The 20,602-nt window shown below is 51.2% G+C and overlaps 2 protein-coding genes across 2 annotated transcripts in view; one reads left to right on the top strand and one right to left on the bottom strand.

The window, feature by feature from the left end:
• LOC132463697 (phosphatase and actin regulator 3-like) overlaps positions 1-19,159 on the top strand; it is a 20,421-nt gene extending 1,262 nt beyond the window's left edge. The window contains exons 2-12 of the mRNA XM_060060013.1: positions 115-279; positions 1,709-1,891; positions 4,031-4,300; positions 5,264-5,495; positions 7,108-7,466; positions 10,416-10,569; positions 16,210-16,265; positions 16,649-16,710; positions 17,170-17,310; positions 18,311-18,387; positions 18,911-19,159. Of these exons, the coding sequence (XP_059915996.1) occupies positions 115-279; positions 1,709-1,891; positions 4,031-4,300; positions 5,264-5,495; positions 7,108-7,466; positions 10,416-10,569; positions 16,210-16,265; positions 16,649-16,710; positions 17,170-17,310; positions 18,311-18,387; positions 18,911-18,926 (1,715 nt within the window). The 3' untranslated portion in view covers positions 18,927-19,159. The remainder of the gene's footprint in view (positions 1-114; positions 280-1,708; positions 1,892-4,030; positions 4,301-5,263; positions 5,496-7,107; positions 7,467-10,415; positions 10,570-16,209; positions 16,266-16,648; positions 16,711-17,169; positions 17,311-18,310; positions 18,388-18,910) is intronic.
• A 718-nt stretch (positions 19,160-19,877) lies between these two features.
• Positions 19,878-20,602, bottom strand: part of LOC132463330 (synaptonemal complex protein 2-like) — a 28,139-nt gene continuing 27,414 nt past the window's right edge. The window contains exon 47 of the mRNA XM_060059395.1: positions 19,878-20,475. Within this exon, the coding sequence (XP_059915378.1) occupies positions 20,404-20,475 (72 nt within the window). The 3' untranslated portion in view covers positions 19,878-20,403. The remainder of the gene's footprint in view (positions 20,476-20,602) is intronic.

A 20,602-nucleotide genomic window follows, 5' to 3' on the forward strand; every position in this document is an offset into this window, starting at 1 on the left:
CCCCTCTCTCTCCTCTCGATTCCTTCTCTACACACTCCTTCCTCCTCCCTTTCCTCCCCCCTCCTCTCCTCTGGGTCTTCCCGTCTCTCCCCCCCCCCCCCCCCCCCCCTGCAGAGGAGGCGATGGACCAGCAGAGGGTGCTGAGGACAGGTTGCCTGGTAACGGGCGTCCACACTCCGCCCATCCGCCGTAACAGCAAGCTGGCCACGCTGGGACGCCTCTTCAAGCCCTGGAAGTGGCGGAAGAAGAAGAACGACAAACTGAAGCAGAGCTCCACAGGTGAGGGGTCGCGGGGGGAGGGGAGAAGGGCTGAGGGCAGGTGGGGTTGAGGGCGTGGTCCTTTAGGGGTGGAGGAGCTGGGGGGAGGGGAGAAGGTTCAGACAGCTGGAGAGAGGAGGGTTTATTATGCCGAAGTGCGGACGGTGACACGCTCGGCTTCAGAGTGAAATGGGGACGGGTGGGCTCACACAGACAGCAAACACACACGCACACGCACGCACACGCACACGCACACGTACACAGGCACAGACATACACACACATGCACACAAACACATGCACACACACTCACAGAGACACACGCACACATACTCATGCAAACACACGCGCGCGCACAAGCAGGCAAACATACACTCACATTCACACGCATGCAGATAAGCGTGCACACACACACACACGTGTGCGTTTGCGGGTCTTCTGAAAGGAGGTCAGGTGTGAACGATGACTGTAATGAATAGTTATGCTTCCTCCTTTGAGTCACAGCTGCTCCCCGATTGGCTCGGGACTATTTGGGACAAACTCCTGAAATATTCAGAGTATTTCCGGCCTCATTCATTGGCCAAACAGACACAAAATCGATTAGAGACGAGAGATTGTGCTCGGCACTGATGTCTCGTTCATTTCTCATTTAATCTCAGAGTCCTACGGGTGTAGTGCTTCAAATGAGACTCTGAACTAATAGGGCAGAGATCCAAAGAGAGGGGAGAGATGCGGTGCTGAAGGCGTAGCGTGCATTAGCGTGTGTGGCGTCTGTGAGACAGGGAGCCAGACGAGAGGCCAAGGGAGACGCGTCCGCTGCATCCGAACCAGGTCAAGGCTTTAGTGAGAGCGTTTATTAGCAGGCAGAGCACTTGAGGAAGGCATCCCTCTTTTGGCATCAGCAGCAATATTCGCTTCACTTCTGTCTATGGTTCATCACATCTTAATAACACCTCCCTCCTCCCTCTCCTCCCCTCAACGTCCTCTCTCTCATCCTCTCCCCCTCGCCCTCCCCCCTTCCATTGTCTTCCCCCAAACTGCGCTTTCTCTTCGTTCCTTCCCTCTCCCCCCCTCCCCATCTCCCTTCACCTCCCTTTCTCCCCCCCCACCCCACCCACCACTTCTCTACCTCGCCCTTCCACCTCTCCCCCCACCCCCCCCCTGTCTCCCCCTTCCTCCCTCCCCATGCCCTCTCCCCCACTCCCCCTCCCTCTCTGCCCCCACCACACCCTTCTCCACGCTCCCCTTCCATCTCTCATCTTTCCCTCCACCTTCTCCCTCTTCACTTCTCCCCCCTCTCCCCCCCACCCTCCCCCCTCTCCACCCCCCTCCCTTCCCTCTTTACCCCCACCTCACCCCTCCTTCCATCTCTCACCGTTGTCCTCCCCCTCCCTCCCCGCCCTCCCCCCTCTCCCCCCCCCCCCCCCCTCTCCCCCCCCCCCCCCCCCCAGACGTAGCGCTGTCCGGCGGTCTGAGGTGCCGCCACGAGGCGTGCTCCGCCCAGCAGGGCTGCTGCTGCTCCCCCGACGGGACCCTCCTCCTGGGGGGGGGCTGCTTCGTGGGGCCCCTGAGCCCCCGCCTGGTGGTCAGCAGCGTGGAGTACCTGGGGCCCGACCAGGACCTCCCCTCGCCAGGTAAGGGCCCCCCCCCCTCAGTGCCCCCCCCCCCCCCCCCTCCACCAGCCCTGACACGGTGTCCTGTCCCTCAGTGGGGGGCCGGCAGATGACCCCTGGGGGGGGGGGGGACACAGACAGACAGACGGACAGCACACAGAGCAGACACACTGACACACTGACACGCATACACACACACAGACACACAGACAGACGGACAGCACACAGAGCAGACACACTGACACACTGACACGCATACACACACACAGACACACACACACACACTGACACACTGACAGACGGACAACACACAGACACTGACACACTCACACTCACACATCAACACACGACACACTGACACACTGACCGAAGGCACACACATACACACTAACACACTGACACAATCACACGCGACACACTAATACACTGACACACACACAAACACACACACTAAGACACACTTACACACTGACACACTGACACACACAGACCGAAGGCATACACACGACACACAAACACACACACACAGAAGCACAGACACACTGACACACTCACATACACACACACGCACACACGCACACACACACAGATCAGAGCAGCTGTACAGAATGAGGGAGATACTACAAGCCTGTGAGAGACTCCATCGCTGATGGCTCCAATCAGCCACCTCGTTAGCTAATTGACTTCGACCAGATTATCATCAACAGCCATAAAAGCAGCGCGCTGGTTCATGTTCACTGACTGGATGAGCGTCTGATGCTCCAGGCAGTCGGGCCGCTGCCTGGAGCATCTCTTTAGCTCAGGAAACATTTCATTGTTCAGTCTCACTCGCATTTGTCGGACTTAATCATCGGCGATCGCCTTGACGTCTCTGCCGCTGTGTGATGGACTGAGAGGGGGAGAGGAGGAGAGGGGAGAGGAGGAGAGGGGAGAGGGGAGAGGGGAGAGGAGGAGAGGGGGAGAGGAGGAGAGGAGAGGAGAGGAGAGGGGGAAGGGAGAGGAGGAGAGGGGGAGAGAAGGAGAAGAGAGGAGGAGAGGGGAGAGGAGGAGAAGAGGAGAGGGGATAGAAGGAGAGGGGAGAGGAGGAGAGGTGGAGAGGAGCAAAGGGAAAGGTAGAGAGGGGAGGGGAGGAGAGGGGGGAGGAGGAGAAGAGGAGGAGAGGGGATAGAAGGAGAGGGGAGAGGAGGAGAAGACAGGATGGAGATGGATGGTTGAGGGGCTGGGAGTCAGCTCTGGTGATTTGTCTTTAAAGATCGATGACTGTACACATGGAGGTGGCAGTGAGCAGATCTAGTTTATTTACAGCATGGATCTATGTCAGCGGTTGTTTTATGGCGGGGAGGTTTGGCCTCCTCCGTTGCTAAGCGATGAGTCGCTGTGCTGTAATATATAAATATAAAATGCATATAAAGTGTAAAATACCAGGGAGCACAATTCCCTCTGTTTAATATTTGTTTCTGTTATAGTTTTATGCAAAGTAAAGTATGAACACTCGGGATGTCGTTTTCAAACATTGTTTCCTAACATAAAAAATAAAAGTGTATAAATTATGTAGCTTTTTGCATCACAAGTTATACAAATCTACCACAAGAGGGCAGAAGAGGCGCGTCTATAACAGCATGCCACCGCCCCACCCGGGACTACAGTCTAGTCTACAGAAGAGGGCGGCTGTTGTTGTCTGCTTGCCTACTGTTCACTAGACCATCAGGATGCTGGATAAAGAATATGAGTCATTGATGAGAGGTTATATAATGCTTTGATCAAAATTATGTTATGGATTATTATTCTGCAAATGATTATTCTAGTTTATTCGGTATGGGAAATATTTATCCATAACAAATTAAGAATAAATCATTTATAAAGTATTTAAGAATTGGCCTAATGTTACATGAATAATTGGCATGTTCTTTTAGCATCACAATACCTGCTGTAATACGTATAGAATATTGTTTTAAACTAAACTTCTGTGTGTGTGTGTGTGTGTGTGTGTATACGTGTATGTGTGTGCGTGCATGTGTGTGCGTGTGTGTGTGTTTGTGTGTGTACATGCGTGCGTGTGTGTGTTTGTGTGTGCATGCGTGCGTGTGTGCGTGCGTGCGTGTGTGTGTTTGTGTGTGTGTGTGTGTGTGCGTGCGTGCGTGCGTGTCCCTCCTCCATCAGCACCACCTCCTCCGGACGAGGAGTATGAGGAGGACCGCCTCCACCAGGAGGAGGGGGAGTCAGGGGAGGAGGGGGAGTCAGGGGAGGAGGGGGAGGAAGAGGGGGAGGAGCACGCCTCCTGTGGAGCAGAGCTCCCCGAGGAGCTGCAGGAGGGGGGAGGTGGGGGCCAGGAGGGAGGCCGGGAGGAGGAGGAGTCTGCTGCCCCGCCCGGGACCTCCCCCCCCAAGGCCCCGCCCCCCTGCGTCCCGCCCAGGAGCAACAGCGGCGACGGTGAGCGAGACACGTGCACGAGACACAACGAGCGCACGAGACGAGACACGTGCTCGAGAAATAACGTGTGCACGAGACGAGACACGTGCCCGAGACGAGACACGTGCATGAGACGAGACACGTGCACGAGACAAAACACGTGCACGAGACGAGACACGTGCACGAGACAAAACATGTTCATGAGACAAAACACGTGCACGAGACCAAAACAAGTGCACGAGACACTAGCACGAGACAAGACACGTGCAGGACCATAGGTCCACCAAAGGCCAGGTCGTCCCCCTGAGGGGAGGGGGGGGGGGGGACCTGGTGGGGGGGGGGGGACCTGGGCGAGGGGAATGTCTCTGAAGGTTCGTCATTAATCGTCTGTTAGTGAATAGAGAAACTCTCCTTCCATTCACTTCCTCTTGGCTCTATTCAGAGTTAGTCTCTGGCTCATCAGAACGCTCCCTTAACAGAGATCTCTGTTATCACTGAGCAGATAGTGAAGCGTTCCGCTAAAGGATGCTACAGGCAGACTTTGGGGGTTCGAACGCAGAAACTTTCTGCTGGGAGAGGACTGGGTAGCCCCGCCCATTCTGCCGGAGATTTGAGTCCGCCCTGCAGAAGGGTCTGGAGAAGAGCAACACGTGTCTTTCTGCTTCCGATACGTTTTTGCGGGAGCCAATCACCAAGCTGGCTTTTCCCCCCCGGCGCGCTATTGGCTGGTTTAACACAACGACGACAGGGAAGCGACGGCAAGCAGCCAATCGCGTACAGAGTCAGTTGAACGAGGCCCGTTGATCACGCCTCTGGTGCTGAAGAAAATGACGGCAGCTTCCTGGGACCAAGCTCAATCTAGGATGGAGCTTGGTCTGGGGATGGCCAGACTAGTGGAACCCCCTGCCCTCCCCCCCCCTGTGCCCCCCCTGCCCCCCTGCCCCTCCCTCTCCCTATGTTGACGCTCCTCCTCTCTCCTCCCAGATTCAGGAGCCATGTCGCTGCCCAACCATCTCCCCCCCTCCTACGTCCACAAGGAGCCCATCCCCCGACCCCAGGAGGGCCCGGCCCCCAGCGTGCTGCCCCCCCTCCGGGGCCCCCAGTCCACCGCCTCAGGGTCCCCCCACCTCGGCAACCTGCTGCACCCCGCCGGCCCCCCCACCAGCATCATGGAGGAGCTGCAGCGAGCCTTCGCCTCCAAGAACCGGCAGGAGATGTGAGGAGGCCCGACGCACACACTAACGCACACACATAAACACACACACTAACGCACACACATAAACACACACACTAACGCACACACATAAACACACACACTAACGCACACACAAACACACACACTAACGCACACACATAAACACACACACTAACGCACACACATAAACACACACACTAACGCGCACACTAACGCACACACATAAACACACACACTAACGCACACACAAACACACACACACTTACGCGCACACTAACGCACACACATAAACACACACACTAACGCACACACATAAACACACACACTAACGCACACACAAACACACACACACACTAACGCACACACTAACGCACACACACTAACACACACACACTAACACACACACACTAACGCACACACTAACACACACACACTAACGCACACACACTAACGCACTCACAAACACACACACTAACGCACAGACAAACACACACAAACACACACAGAGAAACGCACGCACACAAACACAAACTCACAGAAAAACGCACACACCCAAACTCATAATCACAAACGCACATACACAAACGCAGACACACAAGCGCACAAACACACACACACGCACACACACACACGCACAAACGCACATGTCTGCTAACAGTAGCCTGCAGGCTAATGTGGGCTTTTTGGATGAAATGTATTAATTGATCAATTACTCTCCTCTAGTTCTAACGACGTCGTGCCCTCCCCACTAGTGGAGTGGCTGACTCATATTAATAGAGTCGATCGTTTGGAGCCCATTAGGGCCGCTGGTGTCACTAACAGGGTTTAGTCGCCGACGGCGGTCTCGGTGCCTTGCTCAAAGACCCCCCGGCACCGCGTGCCTCCGCAGAGCAAGGCGCTGACCTCAGGACCCTCTTAGATGTGTTCAGACGTCGGCTCACATTAAAGTCTCCCTCCCCCACCCTCTCCACCACCTCCTCCCTCTCCCACCTCCTCCTCCATCACCTCCTGCTCATCCACCTCCCTCTCCCCCAACTCTTCCACCTCGACCATTTCATCCTCCTCCTCCTCCTCCTCCACCACCCTCTCCCCCAACTCCACCTCCCTCTCCCACCTCCTCCTCCATCACCTCCTGCTCATCCACCTCCCTCTCCCCCAACTCTTCCACCTCGACCATTTCCTCCTCCTCCTCCTCCTCCTCCTCCACCACCCTCTCCCCCAACTCCACCTCCCTCTCCCACCTCCTCCTCCATCACCTCCTGCTCATCCACCTCCCTCTCCCCCAACTCTTCCACCTCGACCATTTCCTCCTCCTCCTCCTCCTCCTCCTCCACCACCCTCTCCCCCAACTCCACCTCCCTCTCCCACCTCCTCCTCCATCACCTCCTGCTCATCCACCTCCCTCTCCCCCAACTCTTCCACCTCGACCATTTCCTCCTCCTCCTCCACCACCCTCTCCCCCAACTCCACCTCCCTCTCCCCTAACCTCCTCCTTCCCCACCTACTCCTCCTGCACCTCCTCCTCCTCCACCACCCTCTTCCCCACCTCCTACAACTCCACCTCCTCCTCCTCACTCTCCCTCTCCCCTAACCTCCCCCTCCCCCACCTCCCCCTCCTCCTCCCCCTCCACAGCGTCCACGACGGCAGTGAGCTGGCCTCCCTGCCGCGGCCGTGGTGCGGCGGCGGCGGCGACGGGCGGCTCTCGCGCTCCTGCAGCTCGGAGAACCAGCAGCAGCAGCAGCAGCAGCAGCAGCAGCAGCAGCACCACCACCCCTCGCCGTCGGGGCCCCGCGTCAGCTTCGGAGGCCTGGGCCCGGGCATGGGCCTGGGGCACGGCGGGGGCCACGGCATGGGCCACGGGTCTGGGGGCGGCGACTGGCCCCGGAAGGAGGCGGAGGAGAACAAGGAGAACATGAGGCTGGACCAGTGCTTCTCCAACACCTCGGGCCTCCCCAACGACCTGGAGGAGTGGAACGACTCCGTCATCTCAGGTGAGGCGGGGTGGGGGCGGGGATGAACACCTGTCTGGGGCCGCAGGGTGGGGCGACGAAAGGCCTGTAGTCGCCCCCATGCAGTGTCGACTCCTCACCCCCAGGGGGGGTGAGGAGTCGACACTGCATGGGGTCGGGGGTTCCATTCCCATGGCAGGGACGCGTGTGTGTTCGTGGTATGGTACGCTTGGGAGGAAAGAGGCGAGCCGATGCTATGTCTTTGCATGGTTTGAGTGCTTCCCACACGGAATCAAACCCACAGTGTGTGGGAGTGTGAACCACACACACTGTACTGACGCTTTAACAATTATGGCATTGGCACCAATGGTAGTGGCCCTCACCCAGAGGCGTCATCAGCCCCTTTTTACTGGGGCACGTGCCCCAGTAAAAGTCTCCAGTGCCCCAGTAAAATTCCATTGATCATTATTAAATTCATCTGCAGAAGCGCCGCTCTCGCTATGGAATCGGCAGGATTCATCAAGTGCATCTCCTGCTGCCTCGGGAGTCTTCAGTCGAGCCTGCCTCTTACCAGCCAATCAAAAAACGAAAGGGGCTACATAAAAGCCAATCAGAAAATAGCCCTATTGTATCTGGGTAAGATTTAACGCAACAACCAATGAAAAAAATCAGTTATTTACGGATTCGTCCACGTGACTCTTCTGAAAGTGTGTAAAGTATGACCAAGTGTTTCTTTCTGTTCAATAGTCTAGATAGAACTTTATCAATCCCCTGTAGGAGAAATTTGTTAATAAAACAATAATGGTAAAAAAAATAAGGAATCTCCCACTTCCGGCTTCCATGAAAGAGAACCATACTAATTCACACAATAGCGTTGATGCAAATCTAGCATTAAAGGTTAATTTAAGGAAGTTCTCTCCAGTCACGCTGAAACTAGTTTGCTAGTAGTAGCGCTTTAATTTGCAGTGTAAGAGAATTCTGGGAAATCTGAATGCTGACAAAATTCTCAGAATTCTGACACTGCAATTTATTTGCACGCTACGACTAGTGAACTACTTTAAAAAAAAAAATCGACACTGCGACAATGGATTGGTGAGAACCTTCTTAAATGAACCTTTAATGCTGGATTTAATTATCAGAATTCGGATTTTATCCAAGTATTCTGACTTTATTATCAGAATGCTGAATTTTATCTCACAATTCAGAGTTTATTAGCCTATTCGATTTCTGAATTAAAATTCTTGTGATGAATAATCTACATTTGTACAGTCGATGTGCAGCACTTTAATTCCCGTCAACTATGTTTTCTAACACCAGCATTTCCACAACTATGCTCATGTTCGTGACTGCTATACAAAACCATTTATAGTGCATCTATTTTTCTGCTGGGTAGTGATAGTCGCCCTAAATGCAGCTTTAATTTGGGCTCTGATTCTGAATAAATGCCGCTGCTGAACTGTGTGAATAAATAAAGGGAACTGAAATCTAAAGAAGACACGTGGTTTTGATGTACCTTGAATTCCAGCTGAAAGTGGAACATTGCTGCCATCAGGGGAAATTAATGTAACCTAGGCATATTGTAAGTAGCTTTCAATTCCTTGTTTTTTTGTTGATCATGTTTCGTTGGAAACCACGGGAGCTGGAAAAAGCCCAGAGTAACTCATCTCCTTTTTTAACGTTACAACAAATTCACAACTTGTTTGACACAAACAATGACAACTTGATTGCTGTTAAAGAATGTTGCCCACATAATTAGCACCAGTTTTCAATACTGAGCGTCTGTAGCCTGTAGTTTTATAGCACACACACACACACACACACACACACACCATGCGTGCACGCACACACGCGGAAAATGAATAATGAATGAAAAATTGTCTGTCTTCAAAACTTGAGGAAGTTTTAGACAAAAAACTTCCTTAACACAAAAAAGGAAATTATGGATATACAGGGTGTTTTTAACATACTGGATCCAACAATGATCCCAACATTGACACAGATAATTCAGATCATTGCACTCACAATTCTTGTAAACAGTTGTAGTTGTGAGCGATCTTTCAGTGTGTCGAGAAGGCTCCACACCTGGCTTAGGTCAACCATGGGGCAAGGAAGGCTTCACCAACTTTCTCTTTTGTCCATTGAAAAGGAGCAACTATGCAAAGTGAGTCAAAGCCACGTTATTGACCGCTTTGCCACCATGAAGGCGCGGCGATACAGCTTAATAGTGAAAAAATAATCATTTAAAAAGGCTCTATGCAGTAGTGTATGGCCTTATTTAGTTTAATTTAAGAGCTTTGATGGTTCTATAACATTTTCCAGGTTGATTGGTGGCAATGAGCCACCTCACCTTAAGTCAGAAATTCTATTAGTTTTAAACCTTGTTCCTTGCCTTTTTAGTACATGTCGTTCTGGCAAAATTATGCTGTTTCCACACAGCTTCTAAATAAATATAGATGTGTAGACTTCTCCTGATAAAGAGGTGAAGGTCATAAAGAGACTTTTTGTTTATTTGTCAGTTACCTTATTTGTAAATCTTTGAGATGTGTATGTGTTTAAATAAATATAATTGTACGGTACTCATGAATCCATCTTTGCGTCTTTACCTTTACCAGTGCTTTAATATAGCCTACAGTATGACAGTGACAACAATTTTGAAGCTCGTACATACCCTTCTGTATCCATATATTTCATATTGTGCACACGTAAAAAAAAAAATGTTGGCAGTTAGGGGCCTGTGCCCCAGTAAAACTCTAGGTCTAGCAACGCCCCTGCCCTCACCTGAGGAAGAAGGAAATAACAAACCAAGGAACCGATTGTTGATGAAAAAATGTAATTATTTGAATTGAATGACGGTCATCAGGTTATATGGAGCAGGCAGGGGTCAGGCAGTAAGGACGTCCACAGGCTGCGGACATTGGGGAGGGAAACCAGTTCCTCGCACTAATCTCTTGTTTCTCTCTGTGCGTGCGTGCGTGCGTGCGTCCCCACCAGGCACCCTTCCTCGCCGGCTGAGGAAGGAGCTCCTGACGGTGAAGCTACGGAACCGGCCCAGCAAGCAGGATCTCGAGGACCGCAACATCTTCCCGGCCCGGACCGACCTGGAGCGCCAGGAGATCCGGCAGCAGATCGAGATGAAGCTCGCCAAGTAAGCCGCCGCCGCCGCCGCCACCGCCGCCGACGCTTCAATCAGTTCAAACTTTAGTTATAAGGGGGCACCTAACAATAACGAAATGAGTTTGACAAAATCGCAGAATCACAGAGACACATTCAGAGGTGGAGCTAGACAAAAATATTTAGATATTTATATAAATATATGTATAAATATATATATTAATATAGAAATATGTAAAACTATATATATATACATATATGTATAGATTGACAGCTATTGTGCGTAATCGACAGAGAGAGCCAATATGTGTAGATTGCATATCGTAATGTATAACAGCACTGTGGTGTCACAGAGGCATTTCTTCGTCCGCGTGTGAGCACCAGGTCATCGTGCCCGAGATTCCTTCCGTTCCCACGGTTGAAAGGGCAACATTGTGAATGAGTGTGAGCGTGATAACTTGGATCCGGGAAAGGTTATTATTGTTGATGGATTGATAAGCCATTTTTAATGTGCTTTTTCATACCTACATGGATTAACGAAACCACGGAAAGAAATTCTGCCGGAAATACCCAATGCTTTGTGTAACGTCATCATCCATTATGTATGCCCCATGATAAACACCAGGCCATGGTCTATCGGGTCATATAAATAGCAATAGCAAATGGAAAGCTATTTCCTGGGGGTATATTTGTTTTCATTCTGATTAATTCAATCATCATTCAAACATTTAATCTAGGGGTAAACAAAAGTAACAAGGTAATCTAAAGAAATGATTGACTCAGCAAGTCTTGTGATACCAGCTGAAATAACCAACATGGTTATTAATTAATGCGATGAAGGGATCAATCAGCTTTTATCTGAGACACTGCTCCCCCCAACGCTGCCTGTGATTGGACAAACGACAACCAATCAGGGACTTACCTGTGGCCTTGACCCTGAACTCAACCTTACCAGTAGGTCACATGACTTCCATCCCAAATCCATCCCTCTACACACTGCACATCTGCAATGTGTTTATTAAATATAGGCCTACTGTATATACTTGTGAGTCCCTTGCAATGTCACAAGGAGACCCCTTGTTCAGAATGACCTCGTGTTGTAAAAGGAAAATAACCAAAATAAAACCGAAAAATAAGAAAATGGTAGGCCTACAACCAACAACATAATGCGATCCATTCTTTGCGATTGTAGCTCTGGGTGTTTTCATAGAAAACAACCACATGTTCTGCTCGGAGGCACACTAGTCCCATGCACAGGCGAGATGTTATTCCCGGCATCACAAGACCGGCCCCGTAGGACAGGACTGGGCCGGTAGCACAGGGCCGACCCGGTTTCCATCCCTGCGCTTCACACAGTTGCACCATAACCAGAGAAGCGCATGTTGCGTAACGACTCCCGTTCCAGGAAGTCGCAGCAGAGCGCAGCTCCGACACCCACGTCTCAGCAGCGAGAGAAGGAGATATATAAATACTGTCCGTCTCCAAGGCGACCGATGGTGTGAGCGGGAATCTATTTCTGGCGCGTCTGGCTGTGGTTTTGTCGGAGAAGCGCGATAATAAAACAGGAGCGCAGCGTTAGTCGCTGAAGGCCACACAATAACCAGAAGCATTTCACACGGCCCGGGCTGAGGCCAGGACACCTTACGTGGAGGGATTCAGGACGTCTGGGAGTCTGACTGGGAGAGAGAAGCTTCCAGAATTATGGAAGGTGTATAGGAGCCAAGCTGTAGCGCCTTTACTTTCTTTTTTAAGGATCTTTTTTTTTATTGTGTTTTTGATCTCATCTTATGTCATCTACTATATTCACAAATGATCTCACGTTATTTTAGATGATCCACGATGACGTTATCTTATCTTATTACCTCACCCCAATTACTTAAATATGCTCTCCTCATCTTATGAGTGGCTCATGAGTCAATATGCATCCATAATGAAAGACACATACTGAAAAAAGAAAGGAAAACGTTTTAAATTGTAAACGATGAGTGACCCCTGCTTAATTGATCGTGATTGGGTCCTGCTAAATTGATCACAGGAGCAGGACACTAAATAGAAACACGATAGGAACATATCTCTCCACCCTCTCCAAACCCCAAGTCCTTGGGAATGTCAGGATCCAAGCTTAGAGTGCAGTAGAGTTACACAACAGTGACCCATTTACACATTCCTTCACTTGTTGTTTTTTTCACACCAATGAAACAACAATGGCCTGTTTATTTATTTCCATGCTTCCAGCGCTCTTCTTTACCAAAAGCGAGTTGTTTATTCGTTCCCCTTTCCCTTCACTGCGGGGAGACAGAGCGAGGGAACGTTATGAGGACGCTATGACATGTCACTAAAACGTCGTCCCTGCTTGAATTACCATCGATGACTAAAGGGTTCTCAAGGTGACGGTGATCGCACGGGGACGGCCCTCTATAAAACACTGTGTACCCGGCTCTACGACGCGTCCCTAGATCATGTTTATCGTGACACGTCGTCCCGTCCTGCTCGGGGAAAGGGAAATCCATTCCAAATATAAAACTGCTGCAGTCAGTGGCGGAGAAGGGGATGAAACAGCAGCAGCAGCAGCAGCAGCTCAGTGAAGCTCATTCCCCGGGGACCCGTTTCAGGGAGACACCGCAGACCGTCACCTCCTCCAGCCCCCCAGCTTGGACTCAATCTCCCCCGCAAGGGCAGAACCCCAAACAAAGCGCACCGCAAACATGGAGGGGTCCGCAGCAAGTGGACGCTGCTGTCAGGACTGATGGCGGATGATGAGGGGGGGGGGGTCACGAAGAGAGACGACCTTTCTATCTTTAGCCCCCGTGCCCAACCCCCACCCTCGCCATGCGCTCCTCGCCGTGGCTATTCTTAGCCCCCCCGAGACTGTTCAATAATGCATTTTCACGAACCCACATCCATCCATCCACCCACCGCCCCCGCTCTGCTAAAGCCTGTTGTGGGGGGGGGGGGGGGGGCAGAGAGAGGAGGGAGAGGAGGGGGATGCTACTGTAACTAGGGAAGAGCGAGGCAGAGAGAGGCAGCTGTAGACTCCGTTCAGAGAGGCTCTTTGTTTAGTGTTTTAGGTAAGAGAAGAGACTGCTGTCTCTGCCGCCCACTCACTCTCTCTCCGGCTGGCTTTGGCTGACACAGTTGGGAGTTTATGTTCACTCTATAAAAATAAGAATCTTGCTTTATGCGTCGGAACAGTGGGTGACAGCGATGATATGTTGCTGCCGTCTGGCCCGCTTCATCAGCCAGCTGTTGGAGACTGAATGCGTGTTATGTATATCATTAGAGTGATAATAATTCTGTTCATATTTCAGCACTGTGCTTGTTAATGGTTGGATGATGGTAGATGAGAGAGGGAGATGGGAAAGAGAGATGGGGGGAGAGAGCGGGTGAGGGAGAGAGAGATGGAGAGAGGGAGATAGATAGAGTGGGAGAGAGAAAAATAGAGAGAAAGAGTGGGAGAGAGAGAGAGAGAGAGAGAAAGAGAGAGAGAGAGAGAGAGGGTTGGAGAGAGAGAGAGGGTTGGAGAGAGAGAGAGAGAGAGAGAGAGAGAGAGAGAGAGAGAGAGAGAGAGAGAAGAGAGAGAGTTAGATGGAGAGAGAGAGGGTTAGATGGAGAGGGAGAGAGAGAGAGAGGGTTGGAGAGAGAGATCTCATCATAAAAGACCTTCACTTCCTCTAGAGAATAAATAAACAGGGATATTCAATGTCTTCTCTTCACACCAATTTGGCTCCATGAACTGCATCTAAACATCCCGGGTTTCAACAGAAACATCTCAACATCTGGGGCATCAAAAACAACATCAAACATCTGGGGTGTTAGGAACTACATCTCAACATCTGGGGTGTTAAGATATACATCTCAAACATCTGGGTTATTAAGAACAGTCTAACCTCTGGAACAGCTTAGAGCAGCACAGCATATACAAGAAACATGCTCTCATCTCACGTTTAAACATAGAGGATGGAGAAGTCCCGTACTGTAGAGAGCAGCACCTAGCAGGAGGTGGGGGGGGGGGGGGGGGAAGACGAAGGCTTCTGTGGTGAAGAATCGCAGGGGAAACTGGTTGTTGCTTAGCAACTCAAAGACCAGGTCAATAACACAGAGGCGCGGGTCCATCTGGACTCGGGGAGTGATTCTCCATTTCATCTGTTGCAAATTTAATACAGTCACATCTGCTGGTCTGCATTCTCCTGCAGACCACACTGGGAGGGCTGCCGCTAAATGAGCAAGATGGACGAAACACTATCGGGTCTCTTTGCTCTGAATCGCATTCTGCATTGAAAAGCACGCAGATGCTTACCGCTTGTGCCGTAGCGAGTTTTATTTTAGTGAGCAAAAAATCGCTGAGTGAGTTTTATTAATGCGTGCTATTCTCACAAGACTTCATTTGAGAATGATAACTAAGTGGTTTCCCAGCACCATCGCTCTTGAACGTCGATTTACTTAGATTCACTAATTGCCTGCCGGTGTTCGTTCTATGTTGCCTCCATGAGAGGCTGAGGCAATGCTGCCAAAACACAGCTGTATGATCTTAATAAACATTTTATCTATACATAATGTACACAAGTTTTAGGAACTGCAGCAAATTATCAATTGATGGATTGGATAGACGGTGCAAAGCATCACATTTGAAAGGCGGTATTTGACAGCGGTGAACCAACTTAATATGTCGCAGGCCATTAGTACGACCCACCTGGTCAGGTGGGCAGTCTGCAGCTCAGAGGGTCTGACCTATGGCTTTCGTCTTTCAACTCTCGACCACTACAAAGCTTAAGCTGTGTAACCAGAGGACTACAAACAGAGGACTACAAACAGTGTTGGGAGTGGAGGGCGGGGGGATTCTGCTCCATGGCCTTTCATTTCTAAAGCATGTCCTGTTGTGCACTCTCTATCAATGATTAATAAAGGCTTTGAATAGCATGAAGCTATAGGACAGCGATGCATGAGTGGTGATGGAAAAACAAACACGTTCAACCTTTACGATCAAATGTGTGCCTATTTAATGGGATACAAAGGATAGGGCTAAGGTTTCGTTTAACATCCACTAATTATGCTGAATCGGCAATCGGAACGATATTAAACTCGGCCGCGTGTTATTTACCGAATGCTGCATAGTGGGCAGCCAGTGTGTTGTTATGCCAGTGCCCACCGCATCATCATCATCCCAGGGAGATGGGGATCCCGCGGATTGAGTGAAAGCCTCCTAGGCCCCGCCCACTCCGCACTATGCAGGCGGTAGCTAGGTAGAGTAGCGAGGGCGCACCCGAGCCGCGCATCACGACGCCGCTCTTCAAAAGCGCGTGTTCTCCTCCAGCGTAGGGCAGACAAACACTCCGTCCGTCTGCAGTGGCTCCGCACAGCAGCGCTTCTCCGACACCGCAGCACAGCCTGGCATGGTGCATGATCGCGATCGCGGAGAATAATTCACACAGCAGCCAGACTCTTTGGAGGAGACGAAGGAACAATTAAACGGAGGAATTGGCGTTCATCGTCGCTGATCCAGATGTGGGGAGCGCCTCTGCCAAAGCACCACAGTCGGGGTTTGGATGCGAGATGGAAACGTAGGGGGATCCTCTCCAGAAAACGCACAGTGAAGAAAGTGAGAGCGGGGTGTAGGATAGGGCAGTGAGCCAGTCGGTGAAATGGTTCAGAACGTGGTTCTGGTGTTTCTCCGCAGGCGGCTGAGCCAGAGACCGAATGTTGAGGAGTTGGAGAGTCGGAATATTCTGAAACGTGAGTACGCCACGTTTTTTTACCTGGGCATATTCATCAGTTATTTCCCGAACTGAATAAACTATCACCGCCGGATATATATGCATTGATTCTAGATTATACAATAATATAAATGATATTGCCAAAATGTATTGTCTCAGCTGCCAAAGCACACCAGACTGTATATTCTAGTTTCCATGTACATAAGAATTAAATATAGATGCACGCAGCCTACTTTTTTTTTTTTTTTAAATATCATCTATCATTTAGAAATGAGTTAAAAGATTCATGCCTCATGAATTGATGATTAAACCCTGGGTTGTGGGCTGAATGGCCTGCAGGAACAGTGGTACAGGCATGTTGACAGGCTCACTGATTTGTTCCTCATTCCTGCTCCCCTTCAGAGAGAAATGACCAGTCCGAGCAGGAGGAGAGGAGGGAGCTCAAGCAGCGGCTCAACAGAAAGGTAAAGAGCTCCTGGTGTCTAGTTCACCTGTCTGTCATCGATCCTTCTGGACGCAGTGTCAGCCTTATGTCTGGAGCTCTCAGTAAACACACTAGACGTGGAGGTGCTTCATGCCTTGCACTGTTCCCACTCCTAGAGCGCCGCCTGAATTCCCTCACAGGATTAATAAAGTGTCTTCTTATATTATCTTATAAACTGCACCTGCAGGGGGATGGATTTGGATATTTTTTAACTTTAACTCAAATAACAATGGAGATGTCCTCCATTCGAAAACAATTTCCATTTCCCAAAAAGATCCTGAGCCAAACCAAGAGGTGGTCCCGAATCTGTTTATCGGTGGGCCCTCTGCCCCACAACCCTCCCTCTCCCTCCCGCTCTCCCTCGTCCCGGCCCTCCTCCCGGCCCTCTCCCACCCCCTTCCGCTGCCCCCCCTCACGCGTCTCCCGCCTCCCCATCCAGCTGAACCAGCGGCCCACTGTGGACGAGCTCCGGGACCGCAAGATCCTGATCCGCTTCAGCGACTACGTGGAGGTGGCCAAGGCCCAGGACTACGACCGCAGGGCCGACAAGCCCTGGACCCGGCTGTCTGCCGCAGACAAGGTGGGCGCACGCTCGACCCACACACACACACACACGCACAAACCGACACACACGCACGCAAGCAGACATGGTTAAAGGGGACATTATTCTGTTGTTATAAGGAGGTTGGTGACTTTTCAATAATGTAAACTCATCAATACACACACACACATACCTATGCAAGCAGGCTTGCACACACATGGATAAGGGGACATTATTCTGTTGTTATCATAAGGAGGTTGGTGACTTTTCAATAATGTAAACTCATCAATACACACACACACATACCTATGCAAGCAGGCTTGCACACACATGGATAAGGGGACACTATTCTGTGGCTATGATAAGCAGGTCAGGGACTTTTCAATAATGTGAACTCATCAATACACACACACACACACATACCTATGCAAGCAGGCTTGCACACACATGGATAAGGGGACACTATTCTGTGGCTATGATAAGCAGGTCAGGGACTTTTCAATAATGTGAACTCATCAAAAGGGAGTTGGGCTAAACTCCCTTTTTGATGAGTTTACAATACAAACGCTTACTCAGGAGATCCAGATTTTTTTTCCGTTTAAATAAAGTACACTGGGGGAGTATAATTAACTGAATGCACGTACTAATCTGTTGCCCAAAGTGAGTTTCAAACGTCATCCGTATCCTAAAATACCGTTTTAAACAGTGTTTGGTTCTGAGTGATTCACCATCACCGATCCCAGCGTGATCACTTCCTAACGCTAATTGTTACCATTGTTACTCCGGGTTATCAGCCTGGCTAACCTTCGACCCCACCGACGGTATCATCCGGTGCATTCCACGCCTCCGCTAACCTCCCCTGTTGACGCCGTCTGCTCTGTGACCCTCTGCTGCGCGTTTGAACCGAGCACATCCGAGTTGTTTTAAGCCGTTTAAAAACACAAAGGCCCCCCGCCCCCCTGGGTCCTGGCCCCCTCGCCCACAGGGGCCACTTCAGGGAGACACTCGTGTTCATGTGCCTCCTCTCCCCGCTCCGCAGGCCGCCATCCGCAAGGAGCTCAACGAGTTCAAAAGCACGGAGATGGAGGTGCACGCGTCCAGCAAGCATCTCACAAGGTCAGTACGCTCAGAGCCCAGGGAGTGGGCGCCGCATGCGGCTGGGAAGAATAGGCATTATCGCTGTGTCGCACTCGGTTATTCTGCTGCTATTCCGGGGCTTTGTGGCCGGGCTAATTATAGCCCTATACCGTACTCGCGTGGTGGAGAACCTCTGTGGCAAAGATAGACCGACGGGCTATAAATAGAACAGCAGGGGAAAGGGGGGGAAGGGAGAGAGAGAGAGGGAGGCAGGGAGGGAGGGAGGGAGGCTGGGGATGGATTATTGTCGAGTCAATGCTGCATATGCGGCTACAATAGGCGACGGCATAACCCCGGTATCCTTGGGAACGGGGTTTGAGGACGTGTTGAATGACACCGAGGCACCGCAGTACTGTGAGTGACCAGCAGGGAGGACAGTAATGGGCGTGCTAAAAATAGCTCCTCGGCCGAGTTGATTAATGACGAACACGGTGCCGTGACGTCGCCAGCAGTTTCTCACAACGTTGCTCCCCCTTCCGTCTCCCCCCTCTCCCCTCTCTAGGTTCCACCGGCCGTGAGCGAGTGTGCAGTGAGGGGAGGAGTTTCTTCTGTGAAGGAAATGGTGAACCTTGGGCCGCGCGGCTGTCCGGAGCTACCGCCGCCGCCGCCGCCGCCGCCCGCCCTCTCACGCGCGGTGGGGGACTGTTTTCCACAAGGAGCCTGGAGCCCCTTCGACGGTCGTCAGGGTGTCTTCCCGACGTTCCTTTTCCAGCGCCCGGGGGCCCTGCCCCACTGGGGGGGGGGAGGGAGGGAGGGTGTGGACAGGGTATGGGGGGGACGGGGGGGGACGAGGGTGGACAGGGGTATTGGGGGGGGGGGGGGGGGGGGGGGGGGACGACGACAGGGTGTGTTGCCAGGAGTCGGGGGTCTACTGTGAGCCCCGCCCGTTGGAAGTCTGCCTGGAGCAAAATGAACATGTGGGGGCCCCTGGAAGCCCCGCGCCCCCCCCCCCGCTGGGAGCCCTGCGCCCCCCGCTGGGAGGAGACCCCGAGGAGCGATCGTGTCAGTGTTTTCTTTTCCCGTTTTCTTTTCTTAGTTTTTCTAAATTATTATTATTATTGTTACAATGAACTCATGGACTCATTCTGGCAGTGTGAACCTGTATAGAGGGAGGGGGTGGGGCTGGGGGCTGTGTGGGAGGGGGGGGGGGGGAGGTTGTGCATGTGACCAGCTTCACCTTTTTTTATTTGATGGGGCCGTGCAGTGTGGAGGGGGGGGGGGGGGGGGGTGATATTGGCTGTGTGTGCAGTGTGTCCGCCTGGGGAGGGATCTTAACACCGTCACTGTTAGAGAAAAAAAAAGAACCCACCTTTGTAAGCACTACTTGTCCTTAAAATACAAGGTCTTTTTATAACGATGGCTCGTGGTCTCGTGTTTTGTGCCCTACCCCACCCCCCCCCCCTTGCCGTGGGACATGTCGGTGCTTTAGAGAGCCCTCCTCACTGTGAGTCAACCAGAACGGGATGTTTATGCAGAAAAATTATTTCATTTCTATTTACGTCGCGTCCGTCGGGAGGTTCCGAGGAAGGAGAGGTTTTTATTGCTCTCGCAGCGTTCACACACACAAGGTCATCTTCAGTGTTTAACGGACCGCAGAGGAAAACCCACCGGGAGAACACTCCTACAACACACTCCTACAACACACTCCGACAACACACTCCGACAACACACTCCGACAACACACTCCAAGCTCCATACTGACAGGAAAAACGGTTTAAAACATTCGAGAACTCATTACTGACATCAAGCGTCACTAAAAACAAAAAAAATATTAAATAACAATAAAATGTTAATAAATATGAATAGATTAGAATAAATAAGCACTCTAAAAACCGAGCTGACATCCCTTCAATCTCTACCGCTACTTCAAATTGGATCCGAATCAACAAACAGGGCTGCAGAACGCAGCGCCTTGGTAACGAACACGTTGGTGGATTGCCTTAAAAAGCGAGCGCTCCGCTGACGGTAACCGTGGCGACGGTCCGGGGCTGGAGATCAGAACAGGGCGGTCTCCGGCATGAACAAAGACTGGAGCCCTCGTCGAACGCTGTGGATCTCCTCCTCTTGCTGAGACGAGGAGACAACAACACACAACAAGTCACCCTTTGAGTCAGCACCACGCGCACAGCGTGCAGACAGACAGACAGACAGAGGTGCATGCACATACACACATAGATACATGATGCATTTGTAT

The sequence above is a fragment of the Gadus macrocephalus genome, chromosome 1 (genome assembly GCF_031168955.1).
Source record: "Gadus macrocephalus chromosome 1, ASM3116895v1".
Taxonomy (NCBI): Eukaryota; Metazoa; Chordata; class Actinopteri; order Gadiformes; family Gadidae; genus Gadus; species Gadus macrocephalus.